Source organism: Aquarana catesbeiana, linkage group LG04, assembly GCF_042186555.1.
Source record: "Aquarana catesbeiana isolate 2022-GZ linkage group LG04, ASM4218655v1, whole genome shotgun sequence".
Lineage (NCBI taxonomy): Eukaryota > Metazoa > Chordata > Amphibia > Anura > Ranidae > Aquarana > Aquarana catesbeiana.
Genome location: NC_133327.1, coordinates 32,261,404 through 32,279,950, shown reverse-complemented (window position 1 = coordinate 32,279,950; position 18,547 = coordinate 32,261,404). Strand labels below are relative to the sequence as shown.

Sequence of the window (18,547 nt, the reverse complement as noted above, 5' to 3'; positions counted from 1 at the left end):
CCATCTCACAGCCGTTCGGATGAGAACAGGCTGGTTTTTAACTTGTACTGTGTTATATTCACCGGCGCTGTTCAGCAGTTCCTGTTTTAATCTGAGCAATAAATTGTTATATACTGCTTTATAAAACGGACTACATTTAGAGTTCTTTTCCTTCATTTTTGGAATTGCTGCATCCCTCACTGCACTGGAGGTTTCATCTGCCTCACTGCCGTATTGGAGAGCTGCTTCTCGGTAACCACAGAGGACATCCAGAGGGGCCGTGCAGAGTCCATCCAGCCCATATGGAACCCATGCCCGTTTGACCTCCTGTAACTTAAGAGGTCCACCCTATCTGGTAAGTTTAAAGGACCTGTCCTTTGCTCAATTCAGGCTGGTCTGATCATATGTTTCTGGTTTTCATCCCAGCCTACAACCCTCTTAATAGTAGAATTCAAACCTGCCGTAGGCCTGTGTGCAAGATCATAAGTTGGGCCCTTCTGCCCAATAAAAAGAAAGTGAGGTAGGGTATTCACAGGTCAGTAGTAAGTGGTGTAGAGTTCTAAGGTCAATAATAAGTGACATAGAGTTCAGAGGTCAGTAGTAAGTGAGGCAGAGTTCAGGGGTCAGTAGTAAGTGATGCAGAGTTCAGTGGTCAGTAGTAAGTGATGCAGAGTTCAGAGGTCAGTAATGAGTGATGCAGAGTTCAGTGGTCAGTAGTAAGTGAGGCAGAGTTCAGTGGTCAGTAGTAAGTGAGGCAGAGTTCAAAGGTCAGTAGCAAATGATGCAGAGTTCAGAGGTCAGTAGTAAGTAATGCAGAGTTCAGCGGTTAGGTACTAAGTGACGCAGAGTCCAGAGGTCAGTAGTAAGTAAAGTGATGCAGAGTTTAGGGGTCAGTAGTAAGTGATGCAGAGGTCAGTAGTAAGTGACACAGAGTTGAGAGGTCAGTAGTAATTAGTGCAGAGTTCAGGGGTTAGGTGCTAAGTGACGTAGAGTTCAGAGGTCAGTAGTAAGTGATGCAGAGTTCAGGGGTCAGTAGTAAGTGATGCAGAGTTCAGGGGCCAGTAGTGAGTGATGCAGAGTTCAGGGGTCTGTAGTAAGTGATGCAGAGTTCAGGGGTCAGTAGTAAGTGATGCAGAGTTCAGGGGTCAGTAGTAAGTGATGCAGAGTTCAGGGGTCAGTAGTAAGTGATGCAGAGTTCAGGGGTCAGTAGTAAGTGATGCAGAGTTCAGGGGCCAGTAGTGAGTGATGCAGAGTTCAGGGGTCTGTAGTAAGTGATGCAGAGTTCAGGGGTCAGTAGTAAGTGATGCAGAGTTCAGGGGTCAGTAGTAAGTGATGCAGAGTTCAGGGGTCAGTAGTAAGTGATGCAGAGTTCAGGGGACAGTAGTAAGTGACAGAGTTTAGAGGTCAGTAGTAAAGGTCAGTAGTAAATGATGCAGAGTTCAGAGGTCATTAGTAAGTAACGCAGTGTTCAAAGGTCAGTAGTAAGTGATGCAGAGTTTAGAGGTCAGTAGTAAGTGATCCTCTATTCCTTAGTACAGCCTTTCCCTACACAGCTTACCTGTAGCAGTAAATTCTATATCCAGTGACATTCTGGACACTTGTGCTTACTGTGCATGCTCCGATTCAGCAAGTTACACTCAAGTGATCTGTGACATTGTCAGGAAAGGAGCCAAGCAAGCAGTGCATAACAATCAATCCCACATGTGCTGGTGAAGGAGCCAAGAGGGAGCCCAACCCCACAGCTGCTGGGGATCTTTACTATGTAACCAGTTTGTGCTACCAAAGAGTCTGCTGGTTACATAACAGCTGTAATCTAAGGCCCCTTTCACACTGGGGCGGTTTGCAGGCGTTATTGCGCTAAAAATAGCGCCTGCAAACCGACCCGAAACAGCCTCCACTGTTTGTTCAGTGTGAAAGCCCGAGGGCTTTCACACTGAAGCGGTGCGCTGGCAGGAGAAGAAAAAATCTCCTGCAAGCCGCATCTTTGGAGCGGTGAAGGAGCGGTGTATTCACCGCTCCTAAACTGCTCCTGCCCATTGAAATCAATGGGACAGCGCGGCTATACCGCGGTAATACCGCGGCTATAGCCGCACTATACGAGGGGTTTTAACCCTTTTCCGGCCGCCAGCGGGGGGTTAAAACCACACCGCTAGCGGCGGAATACCGCGGTAAAACAGCGCTAAAAATAGTGCTGTTTTACCGCCGACACCCCCTACCGCCCCAGTGTGAAAGGGACCTTACAGGGAGACATCTCAAGCACTAGATGGATCTTTTGCTGCAGCTAAGAGTGGTAATCGCAGCTGCAGCAAAGATCCATTTAGCGCTCAACTTTAGGTACAAAATATAATTGCTGTAGTGCAATAATTGTTAACATTTATCACATTGATGACTATATATATCTATACTGTGTGTGTATATATATATATATATATATATATATATATATATATATATATATATATAAATAATTTACAGTAGCTCACAAAATGAGTACACTCCTCACATTTTTGTAAATATTTTATTATATCTTTTCATGTGACAACACTGAAGAAATGACACTTTGCTACAATGTAAAGTAGTGAGTGTACAGCTTGTATAACAGTGTAAATTTGCTGTCCCCTCAAAATAACTCAACACACAGCCATTAATGTCTAAACAATTGGCCACAAAAGCGATTACACCCCTAGGTGAAAATGTCCAAATTGGGACCAAAGTGTCAATATTTTGTGTGGCCACCATTATTTTCCAGCACTGCCTTAACCCTCTTGGGCATGGAGTTCACCAGAGCTTCACAGGTTGCCACTGGAGTCCTCTTCCACTCCTCTATGACGACATCATGTAGCTGGTGGATGTTAGAGACCTTCCGCTCCTCCACCTTCCATTTGAGGATGCCCCACAGATGCTCAAAAGGCTTCAGGTCTGGAGACATGCTTGGCCAGTCCATCACCTTTACCCGGTCGTCTTGGAGGTGTGTTTGGGGTCGTCATGTTGGAATACTGCCCTGTGGCCCAGTCTCCTAAGGGAGGGGATCATCCTCTGCTTCAGTATGTCACAGTACATGTTGGCATTCATGGTTCCCTCAATGAACTGTAGCTCCCCAGTGCCGGCAGCACTCATGCAGCCCCAGACCATGACACTCCCACCACCATGCTTGACTGTAGGCAAGACGCACTTGTCTTTGTACTCCTCACCTGGCTGCCACCACACACGCCTGGCATCATCTGAACCAAATAAGTCTTGGTCTCATCAGACCACAGGACATGGTTCTAGTAACAGATCTCCTTATTCTGCTTGTCTTCAGCAAACTGTCTGCAGGCTTTCTTGTGGATCGTCCTTAGAAGAGGTTTCCTTCTGGGACGACAGCCATGCAGACCGATTTGATGCAGTGTGCAACGTATGGTCTGAGCACTGACAGGCTGGCCCCCCACCCCTTCAACCTCTGCAGCAATGCTGGCAGCACTCATATGTCTATTTCCCAAACACAACCCCTGGATATGATACTGAGCACGTGCATTCAACTTCTTGGTCGACCATGGCGAGGTCTGTTCTGAGTGGAACCTGTCCTGCTAAACCAATGTATGGTTTTGGCCACCATGCTGCAGCTCAGTTTCAGGGTCTTGGCAATCTTCTTATAGCCTAGGCCATCTTTATGTAGAGCAACAATTCTTTTTTCAGCTCCTCAGAGAGATCTTTGCCATGAGGTGCCATGTTGATCTTCCAGCGACCAGTATGAGAGAGTGAGAGCGATAACACCAAATTTAACACACCTGATCCCCATTCACACCTGAGACCTTGTAATACTAACGAGTCACATGACACCGGGGAGGGAAAATGGCTAATTGGGCCCAATTTGGACATTTTCACTTAGGGGTGTACTCACTTTTGTTGCCATCGGTTTAGACATTAATGGCTGTGTATTGAGTTATTTTGAAGGGACAGCAAATTTACACTGTTATACAAGCTGTACACTCACTAATTTACATTGTAGCAAAGTGTCATTTCTTCAGTGTTGTCACATGAAAAGATAAAATAAAGAAATTACAAAAATGTGAGGAGTGTAGTGTACTCAATTTTGTGAGATACTGTATATACACATATACACACACACACACACACACACACATTATATTGCTACACTGAGTGAAAAGCTGCTGAACTAACTTTCACTCTGTCTTGTAGGCAATGACAGTAAAATATCTTATCAAAGTAGTACTCCAAATACACAGGTGTAATATCCATATGTAAGCTGTCCCATCTGTGAAAGGGATTTCTCTTTTGTGATTCATACACTTCTGCTCACCAGCACGAACAGAAGGGTGACACCACATTCTTTGCTACAGCTAATGAATACAGTGGTGTCACCTTCCCACCCCTGGCCTGCTAAATGGACTATGAACGATAAGTAGTATACTGATATACACTGATAAGTCATCATCAGCTCTGCTTTCTCCATTTATCAGAACATGTGCATGCAGCAGAAAGCAATTGGCTCCTAATTTTACATCTTCCTCTCCCAGTCTGAGCACTGCTTTACAAAGGATGACAGAAGGCTGATATCAAGACAGATTCAGGAATCTATGCTAGCAATGTGTAAAAATACAGGTAGTTATTCTAGCACCCTCCTAGTTAGGTTGATATAGCTTAAGGTGAATTTAGTTTTTGGCTCCTCTGTAGCCAGAGGAGCAGGTTAATTGCTTTTGGCTGTTCTAGGTTTCACAGGTTGCAGGATTGATTGCTCCACCCTGCATTCCAAAAGGAGGTTCTGGAACATAGGTGTAGAGTAACAAAATGGGCAGCCTGAATATTTATGCTACCTCAGCCAACCCCTGGTCAGGAGAGTGGCCAGCAGGGGGGCTGAGGTGTGCATAAATAGCCTGGGGTCTAGAACAGCAGGGTTATTTGCCTGGTGGGGAGAGACCCAGCCTAAAGAGGCTGTCTGCCCTCCTGGACCATCCAGTTGAGCTACAGGTGATTCAACATGGTCCCAGCTCAGGCAGAGATAGGGGGGTCGACTGCTGAAGCTGAGAGAACAGTCTGGAGCAAAGTCTGCTGAGGATTGGGTTCACGGTACAGGGTCTGGCTGATACTGAAAGGAGGCATCCATGGATACAGGGACACAGTGAGTGAAGGCCTGAGAGAGGTTCTCGAGAGACTGTTGCTATTTTGACCTCTTTTTGTGAGAGACTGTTCTATAATTGCTGGCTCAGGGCTGTTTCCAGTGTGGGATCCCCCTGAAGCTGTATGTCAACATCCTCTTATATTAAAGGCCTGTTTTGAAGAAGTGAGGTCTACCAGAGAGTGTCCTCACTTCAAGTTGCACTAGTTCTGGAGTATCCCAAAGCTCATCCTATTCCCCATACCAGTTCTTCAACTAATAAACCCCCAAAAAAAGGAACGTCTGCCTGGTTATTGATTGGAGAGATTGCAAAGCTGCTGTGTGCTTGGCTGTGGTGCACCCAATAGGGAATAGAACCTGGGACAAACAGCGGGACCGGTTTGGGGTCTGTGCTACATTATAAAAAAATGGAATTAAGCAATACACAAGTGCATTACACAATACTATTATAAATCTGCCTGGATTTTAGGTCTAAAATTTTCCGTGACTGCAGTGCCACATTACTGACCATTGAGGCAGTAGATGCCCTTCCCATCGCGGTCGTAGTCCGCAGTGATGGAACACCAGCTGCTGCCGGTGCCGTCCGGAATGCATGCCGTGTAAAGCGTTCCTTTAGCCAGAAAAGGGAAGTAACAGGCTGCGTAGCTATTGGTTCCTGCAAGAAATACAAGAGCAAGTAACATTTCTCTTCTCCAGCTTTCAGTTTTATGACATTTCATACTACTTGATAACAGGGGCTATTAGTTTAAGAAATGCATAAAAGAGATGAAGAACGAGCATGTCTGCCATTTTTTTATATGGCATTGTGGGAATTAGGCTTAAAGTGGTTGTAAACCTCAGACATGAAATGTAAACAAAGCATCTCCCTCTATAGTGTGTACTTGTCTCAATTAAGAGCACTAAGTGTCCTTTCTGTCTGCTGCCTCGTTCCTCTTCTATCAGCATAAATTATTTCTGACATGTTTTTCTGACACTAAGAGAAAAATGGTGACAGGGGAGGGATCTCCAGCTGATTGACAGCCTCAGCTCTGTTCCCGTATGCTGTGTGAAGGGGCTGTGTCAATTCCCCACCAATCAGCTCTCAGAGTTCTCCTCACTGATGTATCTTCAACTCACCGCCCCCTGCTTTTCAGAGCTGAGAGATCCTGTGTATATTTTGTTCTTTGAATGAATGTAGGGGAAAGATGAATGTAGATAAACAGGTACAACTTATATAGGAGGATTTGTTTCATCTCTGCGTATCACCTGAGGCCAGTCACTGGGTATATGGAAGCGTTTACAACCATTTTAACCTTGTCAAAAACAAATGAAAACATGATCTGAATGTTCAGCAATTTGTCTATAGGCTGGCCATCACATAAACATGTATGTTCAGATGATTAGAAGCTGAGCTGACATTTATTGATGCCAGTCCTCCAGGCAAAAGTACAACAAAGCTTTTCAACTGGCAGTGTTTCGCTGAGGGGGTCTGTCCACTCAGCTGCAAAACAGAAATATTGGACACCCCCCCTCCCCAACTCCACTTCCCAAACTGTCCTACTTGCCAGTTTTTTGGGTTTTTTTTAAGTTTTACTTTTCGTTTTCTTCTTTTCTTCTTCCATAGACACGAAGGGCTGTGCATGCATGTATTTGAGTATATGCCAGTACTTGTATAGCGTATGGGTGTGATCCAAGACTAGTGCAAATGGGAAAAATGTAAATGCTATCCCTGAGGAAGTCACGTGACCAGTGATGCAACGCGTCGGGTGGAGCCTTGTGACGTCACTTCCGGTGTCTATCGAGAACAGAAGCGTGGCGAGGAGGCGAGTGTGTCACTACTCCTATTTCAACTGCGGATGTTATCTTACTTTCATGTAAGCAGATATATAATACATTTGTTATTTTAATTGGCAATACTGCAGTATGGATGTCTTTGTTCTCTCTGAGTGACGCATACGCAAGAAGCATCTTATTAGAGCATACCTACATAGACCTGTTGGAATCTACAGTGGGGATCCCATGTTGTTCTGTTCCTACGATTATATCTGGAGCAGCGTTTTTGGCTTGGTATTGGAGGGTGTCTTTGACCAAATAAGGTCAAATAAGACTCTGTTGAGTCTTATTTGACCTTATTTGGTCATACTTAAGGGTTAGCGGTCAATCTATACATCTATTGGTGGTGGCTTTCTCTCCCTGATTCCTTTTGTTGTTTTTATTGATGTTTAGTCCCTTTCTATCAAGTTATGGACTGACTAGTCATCCTGTTTAAAAATATTTTTTTCACTTGGACAAGTTTTTGACCTTTGTATTTTTTTCATTTAATATTTTGTATTTGGACTTTAGATATTTAATTAATTTATTCACTTGGTGATATCAGCTTTATTTTATAAGCGCACCATTATTTCTTGTTAATTACATGTATTCCAAGAATACAAACACTTCTATTACATTAGAATTTATGCTGTACGGGGCTCAGACGCCCATGTGCAAGAGCCTTAATTTTGGATATGGGCCAGCCGGTTAGGTCAATGCACTACGTTCCTAACATAAAATAATTTTTGGGGACTTTTCAGGTGCTACAAAGATAAACCATGCAAAGAACCTTTGTTTTTAAAGCGTTCAAATCACCAAAATGGTGCACGTAGAAACTAAAGCTCAGGGTACTAATCAATGTAAGCAGAACACAAAAATAAATAACCAAAGCTTTACCGCTGAAGGACCTGCACTAATCAATGTCAACCTTAGGCATATTATACATAGTATACTAAACACTTTCCACCCTTTTGACAGTGAGTCCCAGAGAAAATGCATTATAGATGAACATAATTTACTGTGGGAATGGAACTTTAAACACCTCAATACCGGGCACTTACACCCCCTTCCTGCCCAAGCCATTTTTCAGCTTTCAGCGCTGTCGCACTTTGAATGACAATTACGTGGTCATGCTACACTGTAACCGTGTGACATTTTTATCATTTTCTTCACACAAATGGAGCTTTCTTTTGATAGTATTTAATCACTCCTGGGTTTTTTATGTTTTCCTAAAAAAAAAAAAAAAAAAAAAAAGACCAAAATTAAAAAAAAAAAAAAAAGTTTTTCTTGTGTCGCGTACACACGGTCAGACTTTCCGGCAGGAAAAGTCCGACGGAATCTTTTCAGCGGACATTCCGATCGTGTGTGGGCCTCTTCGGACTTTTCTTTTCTAAAACTCTGACAGACCTAGAAATAGAACATGTTTCAAATCTTTCCGACGGAATCAATTCCTATCGGGAAAACCGCTCGTCTGTGCGCTGTTCCGACGGACCAAAAACAACACATGCTCTGAAGCAAGTACGAGACGGAAGCTATTGGCTACTCACTATTGAACGTCCACTTTCTAGTCCCGTCGTACGTGTTGTACGTCACCGCGTTCTAGACGGTCGGACTTTGGTGTGATCGTGTGTACGCAAGACAGTTTCAGCGGAACTCCGTTGGAACTCCGTCAAAAAAACCTTCAGAGTTCATTCCGACGGAAAAAACGTTCGTGTGTACACCGCATTAGTTTCTGTCAGTAAATTTTGTAAATAAGTAATTTTTCTCCTTTACTGATGGGCGCTGATGAGGCGGCACTTATGGGCACTGATTAAGTGGCACTGATGAGGAGGCAGGAATATGCCGCACTTATGGGCACTGATAGGTGGCACCGATAGGTTGCACTGATGAGCACTGATAGGTGGCACTGATGGGTGGCACTGGGCACAGATAGGTGGCACTGGTGGGCACAGATAGGCGGCACTGGTGGGCACAGATAGGTGGCACTGGTGGCCATGGATAGGGGGCACTGATGGGCATTGATGGGTGGCATTGATGAGCAGCAGTGATGAGCATTGATGGGCAGCACTGATAGCCAGCACTGACTGGCATCACTAATGGCCACTGATTGCTGGCACTTGTGGGCACAGATTGGAACTGATTGCTGGCAGTGGTGGGCACACAGTTCTGGCACTGGTGGCACTTAATTGTAATCAGGGCACTGATGATCAGTGCCCTGATTACATTCCTAGATGTCATCTGTGAGGAGATGCCGCTGATCGGCTCTCCTCTCCTCATACTCTGTCAGTATGAGGCGAGGAATTTGGCTGTTAGTGAACGTAACGAATACAGATTTATCCGAAGTTACGAATTATCCGGCATTAGTTATTTCGGATAATTCTGAACTTCGGATAAATTCGTATTCGTTACGTTCACTAACAGCGAAATTTGAAAGGAAATTCCAATACCTATAATTTAATAGATTATAACTATTATTATAGTTTTTATTATTATTTATTAATAATATATAATAATAATAAAAAAAAATAAAAGGGTCAATAAACTATTATTATTATTATTATTATTATTATTTTTAATAAATTATCCAAATGTTTTTTGCTCTTTCAAATTTTCGTTCTTTTTTTCAAATTTTCGTTCTTTCGAATTTTCAGATTTCCGAATCTTTGTTCTTTCGAATTTTTAAATTTCGGATTTTTGTTTTGTCAAATTTTCATTCTTTTAGAAAATTTGTTCTCCAAAATGTTAGTTAAACAGTCTTTTGTTAAGTGTTTCTGAATTAACGAATATGCCAAATTTTGACGAAAAACTACGTCGGAATGAAATGAATTGCACAGGTCTACTTAGTTGGCCTATTTTAAAGCTTCAGGACTGGAGCCTAGGCCTAGAGGTTTTCGCCCCTCTGCCAGCAGGTTGTGTGCCTGGAGGTCCTCATTCTAGAGCACATGTGTCAAACACAGCAATGCGGCCTGCCGGGTCATTTCATGTGGCCCTTGAAGCCTTTTTCGATCCCCTGTCCCAGCAGTTGGCAGCTGAAGGGAGGACATAACTCCTAATACAGATGCAGTGGCACAGAGAGGCACAGAGTCTCCACCTCCCCTGGTCTCAGTGTTCAGCAGGCTCCAGCCCTCCTCCAGACCCTGCACTTTCTGCTTCCCAGCTCTTGCTGCAGCACAACGTGAGAGGGGTGCACTGTGATATAAGGGAGGGTGGGGGGACTCTTCACCTCTGATGGTAGGGTGGCACTTAACATCTGATGTAAGGGGGGGGGGGTTCTCTGGAGATCTAGTTTTACAGATACAACCGGCCCTCTGAGGGCAACCATAATGTCGATGTGGCCCGTGATGAAATTGAGTTTGACGCCCCTGTTCTAGAGTGATCAGTGGAGTAGAAAAACAATAGAACATCCAGTTTTGTGGCTGCAATTTTACAGAAAAAGTTCTATGTGATGCTTCTGGTGGCCGAGATCCACACAGTGACTTCTAGCTGTCAGAGCCCAACCATCGAGTTTTGGGGTTTTCCTCTTTCTCCTGTCCTACCTCCTACCAAGTTCATTATTAAACAGGTGAACTTCATTCAATTCTGGAAATCTTTGTCTACATAAGGTGTAAGTGTTGATGTTCTCTTGGAGTCCCCCTTATATTCGTAAAGCCATTCTGGAAGGAGGCACTACGAACTCATGAATTCAGAGACAGAGATGTCGATAGCTTACACTTAGTGGAGGCTTGGGGTATTTTGTTTGTCCAGGTACTTCACTGGATGTCATTACTACAAGGGTAAAACCATCTTAGATGACCCCATCAAAACAGGGATAGATACACTCACTGGCCACTTTATTAGGTACACCTTGCTATTCCTGGGTTTGACCCCCTTTTGCCTTCATTCTTCACGGCATAGATTCAACAAGCTGTTTTAAACATTCCTCAGAGATTTTGGTCCATATTGACATGATAGCATCACACAGTTGCTGCAGATTTGTCGGCTGCACATCCATGATCCACCATATCCCAAAGGTGCTCTATTGGATTGAGATCTGGTGACTGTGGAGGCCATTGGAGTACAGTGAACTCAATGTCATGTTCAAGAAACCAATTTTATTTGAGCTTTATGCCATGGTGCATTATCCTGCTGGAAGGAGCCATCAGAAGATGGGTACACTGCAGTCATAAAGGGATGGACATGGTCAGCAACAATACTACGGTAGGCCGTGGCATTTAAACAATGCTCAATTGTTACTAAGGGGCCCAAAGTGTGCCAAGAAAATATCCCCCACGCCATTACGCCACCACCACCAGCCTGAACTGTTGATACAAGACAGGAGGGATCAATGCTTTCATGTTGTTGACACCAAATTCTGTCGCAGCTGAAACCGAGACTCACCAAACCAGGAAGAGTTTTTCCAATCTTTTGCTGTCCAATTTTGGTGAGCCTGTGTGACTTGTAGCCTCAGTTTCCTGTTCTTAGCTGACAGGAGTGGCACCCGGTGTGGTTTTATGCTGCTGTAGCTCCGACCACTGCAACTCCCTCTTGGTCCCCTTTGGATTACCTTTACATAGACTATTCTCCCTTCAGTCCAAAATGAATGCTGCTGCAAGACTCATCCACCTTACCAACCATTCAGTGTCCTTCACTCTGCTCTGCCAATCCCTCCACTGGCTTCCACTCACCCAACGAATACAATTCAAAGTACTAACAATCATTTACAAAGCTATCCACAACTCTGCCCCCAGCTACATCACTAACCTAGTCTCAAAATATCAACCAAGCCGCTCTTTTCGGTCTTCCCAAGACCTCCTGCTCTCTAGCTCCCTTGACACCTCCTCCCATGCTCGTCTACAGGATTTCTCCAGAGCTTCTCCCATCCTTTGGAACTCCCATCCCCCAATCTGTCCCACTGTCCCCTAATCTATACATCTTAAGATGATCCCTGAAAACCCTTCTCTTTAAAGAAGCTTATTCTGCTTCTAACTAATACACTGTTTTACTTTCTCCATCAGCTCATCTCCCACAGTAACCACCTTTTGCATCAATTAATCCTCCCTCTTAGATTGTAAGCTCTAACGAGCAGGGCCCTCTGATTCCTCTTGTACCAAATTGTAATGTAAATGTACGGTCTACCTTAATTTTGTTAAGAGCTGCGCAAACTGTTGACGCTATATAAATTCTGTATAATAATAATAATAATCTTCTTCAAGGCTCGATGTGTTATGCACTCAGAGATGGTGTTCTGCATACCTTGGTTGTAACGAGTGGTTATTTGAGTTAATGTTGCCTTTCTTTCAGCTCAAACCAGTCTGCCCATTCTCTCCTGACCTCTGACATCAACAAGGCCTTTTCATCCACACAACTGCCACTCACTGGATATTTTCTCTTTTTTGGACCATTCTCTGTAAACCCTAGAGATGGTTGTGCGTGAAAATCCCCGTAGATCTGCAGTTTTTGAAATACTCAGACCAGCCCGTCTGGCACCAACAACAATTGGCAATTAGCAATTTGTGTTACCAGGCAATTGAACAGGTGTACCTAATGAAGTGGCCGGTGAGTGTATATCCCTGGCAACCAAGTGAAGCGGATTCCTGGGATAGCTGGAAATAAGGTATACTGTACCTGGTCCATTGCACCAGCTCCACAGTCCATCCACATTATAGTTGCTTGTAGTGGCGCACCAGTACCCTCTGGTTTGTCCCACCATGGTACACTCAGAATATGTCAGCCCATCAGCGATGAAAGGAAAGTAGCAAGCTGGCGGCTTAACTAAAACAAAATGATATCGCCATTAGTCTGTGCTGCTGGTAACACTGAATGGTGAGAAGGTACTATGAGAATATTATATAGGAAATACCAACACTGAAGTGTATCTCCTCCTTTCCGCACCTGGACACCCTCAGGGCTGTGGTTAGGCAGAAATATGCCTATTCATTTTGGAATTCATACAGACGTACAGACCTATTTATAAAATATTTTTTAACTACCTTCTTTTCTAGTTTTACCCCCAGAGCCAGAAAAGGGCATTATTTAAGATGTTAATTTTCCTTTATCAAAAAATTGCCTATGCATGTAAGGGGTGTCTATAGATAAAAACAAACTGTGCAGCTTTGACTAAAGTGACCTTATTATAGGTGTAGGCTATTTACTGTATGTACCTCCCAAATCCAGTCCACTATCTCCTCTGTCACAGCATCATTGACCTACTGTGAAAGGGGAGAGACTGCACAATAATAGTATGGGAATGCAAATTAAGTATGGAAACACTGGAAGGCTCTGGATGGGCTGGGTGTCACTGGGGGGGGAGGGGGGTGGTTCTTGAGGGGGTCTGCAGCTGACTTGGTGGCCCTGGAGGGGGCTGGTGTCTCTAGCAGGCTGTAAGCTTTGTAGGGGTGCTAGACTCCAACTAGAGGAGACTGAAGGGCACTGGGGGGGGGGGGGGGCTAGGGGGTACTCTGGGAGGTTGGAAAGCACTGTTGGAGGTTGGGGGCATTATGGAAGGTGGACGTTCTGAAGAAGGCTGGGAGGCACTATGGGGGTTGAGTGGCACCGTGGGAAATGAGGGCTCTCAGTGGATCTGGGGCACTGTGGAGGTTCGAGAGGCACTGTGAGAAATGAGGGCTCTCAGTGGATCTGGGGCACTGTGGAGGTTTGAGAGGCACTGTGAGAAATGAGGGCTCTCAGGGGGTCTGGGGCACTGTGGAGGTTTGAGAGGCACTGTGAGAAATGAGGGCTTTCAGTGGGTCTGGGGCACTGTGGAGGTTTGAGAGGCACTCTGGGAAATGAGGGCTCTCAGGGGGTCTGGGGCACTGTGGAGGTTTGAGAGGCACTGTGGGAAATGAGGGCTCTCAGGGGGTCTGGGGCACTGTGGAGGTTTGAGAGGCACTGTGAGAAATGAGGGCTCTCAGTGGATCTGGGGCACTGTGGAGGTTCGAGAGGCACTGTGGGAAATGAGGGCTCTCATGGGGTCTGGGGCACTGTGGAGGTTTGAGAGGCACTGTGGGAAATGAGGGCTCTCAGGGGGTCTGGGGCACTGTGGAGGTTTGAGAGGCACTGTGAGAAATGAGGGCTCTCAGGGGGTCTGGGGCACTGTGGAGGTTTGAGAGGCACTGTGGGAAATGAGGGCTCTCAGGGGGGTCTGGGGCTCTGTGGGCAATTATGCAAGGCTGAGGGCACTGTGGGAGCTAAGAGGCACTGTAGGACGCTTTTGGAGGTTGGAGGCTCTGCAGACTTTTGGGGAGGGAGTGCTGTGGGAGTGGGAGGTTGAGGGGCACTGTGGGGGCTAAGGGCTCTCAGGCGGCCTGGGGGCACTGTAGAAGCTTAAAGACACTGTGGGAGGTTGGGAGGCACTGTAGAACACTTTTGGAGGTTGGGGGCATTATGGAGACTGTGGCTCTGCAGCAGGTTGGGGGCTCTCAGGGGATCTGGGGGCACTGTAGGGGTTTAACAGGCACTGTGGGCATTGTAGGTGAGGATGCAAGGGCCAGTCTATAACCCAGAGCATTGAAAAGAAGAGGAGAGCTCAAGCTGCCGGGGGAGTGAGAAATAAGGTGACTAAAGCTGCATTTTAATGATACTTTTTTTGGCAAAAACAAATATTTAACCCTTGCAATGCGAGAGGTGGACCCACTATGATAGTAATGTTCAATTTTTCCCTAGAGTTCAGATGTAAATGTTTTTATATAACAGTAACATTTACCATTCACTCATATTAAATAATATTGATGGGACAGGGTATAGCAATATATAGAAATACATTGTGTGTTCCTCACCAGGAGCCGCTCGTTTCCCTCTTTCCTCTAAATGCCACGATCGTCCCCATATTACACTGCGATTTTCCTACAGGAAAAAGAAAGCAGCATTCATGAATATGGCATTGCAGCAGCCTCAGCATGGCACCAATAAAAATAAGGAGCAGGGGGGGTCAAAGAATATTACAAATCCCTATGGTAGGGATTTGTAATATTCTTTGACCCCCCTGGAACACAACACATAGTGTCATAAAAATCTCTGTTCTCTAGCCCTGCCAATGAAAGACCAGTGGTGGCCACTCATGCGTTGATTTTTTTAAATCTGATCAATCAAAATGTTCCAATCGTTAAACAATAAAATAGCTATAACTTCCCTATAGATTGATTCAGTCTCAATTTCGAACAAACTGATCGTTTTGCATCAGTCGGCACCAGTGAGATACTTTGTGAACACGATTGTATATATTTATGACATGACATGATGGAAACAGAAATGCGATCGATATTTTACAATCACAGGTTACATAAGGACTCCAAGATGGTGAGAAATAAGATTCTCTGGTCTGATGAGATCAAGTTAGAACTTTTTGGCCTTAATTATAAGCGGTATGCATGGAGAAAACCAGGCACTGCTCATCACCTGTCCAATACAGTCCCAACAGTGAAGCATGGTGGTGGCAGCATCATGCTGTGGGGGTGTTTTTCAGCTCCAGGGACAGGACGACTGGTTTCAATCGAGGGAAAGATGAATGCGGCCAAGTACAGGGATATCCTGGACGAAGACCTTCTCCAGAGTGCTCAGGACCTCAGACTGGGCCGAAGGTTTACCTTCCAACAAGACAATGACCCTAAGCACACAGCTAAAATAATGAAGGAGTGGCTTCACAACAACTCCGTGACTGTTCTTGAATAGCCCAGCCAGAGCCCTGACTTAAACCCAATTGAGCATCTCTGGAGAGACCTAAAAATGGCTGTCCACCAACGTTTACCATCCAACCTGACAGAACTGGAGAGGATCTGCAAGGAGGAATGGCAGAGGATCCCCAAATCCAGGTGTGAAAAACTTGTTGCATCTTTTCCAAAAAGACTCATGGCTGTATTAGATCAAAAGGGTGCTTCTACTAAATACTGAGCAAAGGGTCTGAATACTTAGGACCATGTGATATTTCAGTTTTTCTTTTTTAATAAATCTGCAAAAATGTCAACAATTCTATGTTTTTCTGTCAATATAGGGTGCTGTGTGTATATTAATGAGGGAAAAAATTAACTTAAATGATTTTAGCAAATGGCTGCAATATAACAAAGAGTGAAAAATGTAAGGGGGTCTGAATACTTTCCGTCCCCACTGTATATATATATATATATATATATATATATATATATATATATATATATATATATATATAGTTGTCATCAGAGCAACCTGTGAGAGGATATATATTTACAGTACTATGCAAAGGTTTTAGGCGGGTGTGAAAAAATTAAGAATGCTTTCAGAAACAGAATAGTTGTTAATAGTTTATTTTTATCAATTAACAAAATGAGTAAAAAGAAAACAAATAAATGGACAGAAGAGAAATTGAAATCAATTCAATATTTGGTGTTACCACCCTTTGCCTACAAACCAGCATCAATTCTTCTAGGTATACTTACACACAGTTTTTGAAGGCACCCTGCAGGTAGGTTGTTCTAAACATCTTGGAGAACTAACCACAGATCTACTGTGGATGTCGGCTGCCTCAAATCCTTCTGTCTCTTCATGTAATTCCAGACATACTCCATGATGTCAAGATCAGGGCTCTGTGGATGCCAACCTATCATTTACAGGACTCCTTGTTCTTCTTTACATTGGAGATAGTTCTTAATGACATTGGCTTTATGTTTGGGGTGGTTGTCTGCAGTAGAATAAATTTAGGGCTAATCACACGCCTCCCTTATGGTACGGCCTGATGGATAAGTGCCTGCCTGTATTTCTCAACATTGAGGACTCCACTGATCCTGACCAAATCTCCAACTCAGTTTTCAGAAATTTTCAGAAATGCAGCCCCAAATTTGCAAGGAACCTCCACGTGCTTCACAGTTGGCTGCAAACATTCATTATTGTATTGTATCCAGCCCTTCGCCAACAAACTGCCTCCTGCTACAGCCAAATACTTCACATTTTGACTCATCAGTCCAGAGCACCTGCTGCCATTTTTCTGCACCCCATATTTTCAGGCTTGATTCTCTTAGCCTTGTTTCAATGTCAATGGTATGGCTTTTTGGTCACAATTTTTCCATGAAGAACACTTCTGGCCATACTTCTCCAGACAGTAGATGGTTGTACCTGGGTCCCACTGATTTCCACCAGTTCTGTGCTGATGGCACTGCTGGACATCTTCTGATGTGGAAGGGAAGTAAGCATGACGTGTCTTTCATTTGCAGCATTAAGTTTACTTTGCCGACCACTGCATCTATGGTCCTCATTGTTGCACGTTTCTTTGTGCTTCTTCAAAAGAGCACATCTTGAAACCCCCGATCTGCTTTGAAATCTTTGCCTGGAAGAGACCTTGCTGATGCAGTGTAACTAACTTGTGTCCTGTTGCTGTGCTCAGTCTTGCCATGGTGTATGACCTGTGACATGAAACTGTTCCATAACCTCACCTTAGTAGCAGAGTTTGGCTGTTCCTCACTCAGTTTTAAGCCTCCTACACAGCTGTTTTTGTTTCAGTTATTGTGTTTCAACCTAAGTATGAAATTGATGATCATAAGCACCTGCTTGGTATAATTGGTTAATCATATACCTGACCCTAATCCTACAAAATTCATGACTTATGCACAAAGTATGCAAGTGTGAGAATTGATGCTGGTTAGAAGCCAAAAGGTGGTCACACCAAATATTGATTTGATTTAGATTTTACTTCCTTTCGCTCACTTTGCATTTTGCAACTTGATAAAAATTAACAATGAAAAAAATCTATATTTTTAAAGAAATTAAACACGTAAAATTATGATTGATCTAAAATAATTTTCTTTGAATTAAAATATATTTTACTCAATAGATTTGGAGAACTTTTATCAGCAACAGGAACACTGCACACTGAGATACGAAATAATCTTCCTTTATTAAACAGCCATCAGGAGCAAGTATTCTGATATGTTTTGGACTAGGCGCAGTGCTTTCTCAGAAGTGCTGTGCCTAGTGCGACACATGTCGGAATAGAACTTGTTCCTTCTGGCTTTTTTAAAAAAGCAAGATTATTTTCCATCTTAATGTGCAGCATTCTTGTTGCTGATACAAATATTTTTTGGTGAGTTATGACTGCCGAGCAGTCCTGAACTTATACAAATTCCACCCACATGTGTGTGAACACCCAGGTGTACTCACGTGTCTCAGAGTACCCTCAATGTGCAGAGAAATGTCACCTATGAGAAAGAGAAGAGACATTATCTTCACCGGCCAATCCATCTTGAGCTGTCACAGTCCATCCAAATATCAAACTAACCTGAATCCAGCATCACTCTGAGCACAAGACAGCAGGGATGCAAATCACCATCACTATACAAATCATACTCTGTTACCGTTCTGTGCCTGACCACTACATGGAGAATATGTCATCTACAGTCATCACACATCAATACTAGTATTATATTATTATCTTTTTTATCTGTAGCGCCATCATTTTTTGCATGAGCATATTTTACTCATCACGGCTCACAATGTAATAGGGAATTGGAGGAAAGATAGGAGTCCTGCACAATAGGAGTTAAATGTAATTGGAAACATGAGGGTCCCGTTCATTAGAACATAATTAAGTAAACTTTTGCACGCTGTGACTTTTAGTTGCACTTTGTCCTTCCAGGCACTTTATTGCACCCAGAAGGGACAGGTGTAGCATTCAGCTCTGCTACAGGCAGCCTGTAAGTCTAGGTTTTCTGCATTTTGGAA

At 43.9% G+C, this 18,547-nt stretch overlaps 1 protein-coding gene across 1 annotated transcript in view; it reads right to left on the bottom strand.

Annotated features, from left to right (window-relative positions):
- The window catches only part of LOC141139132 (adhesion G-protein coupled receptor F1-like), a 55,947-nt gene extending 37,787 nt beyond the window's left edge, over positions 1–18,160 (bottom strand). Inside the window, exons 1-4 of the mRNA XM_073624966.1 lie at positions 17,987–18,160; positions 14,641–14,707; positions 12,491–12,637; positions 5,604–5,750 (exon numbers count right to left, since the gene is read on the bottom strand). Coding sequence (XP_073481067.1) covers positions 5,604–5,750; positions 12,491–12,637; positions 14,641–14,707; positions 17,987–18,067 — 442 coding nt within the window. The 5' untranslated portion in view covers positions 18,068–18,160. The remainder of the gene's footprint in view (positions 1–5,603; positions 5,751–12,490; positions 12,638–14,640; positions 14,708–17,986) is intronic.
- Between the last annotated feature and the right edge of the window lie 387 nt (positions 18,161–18,547).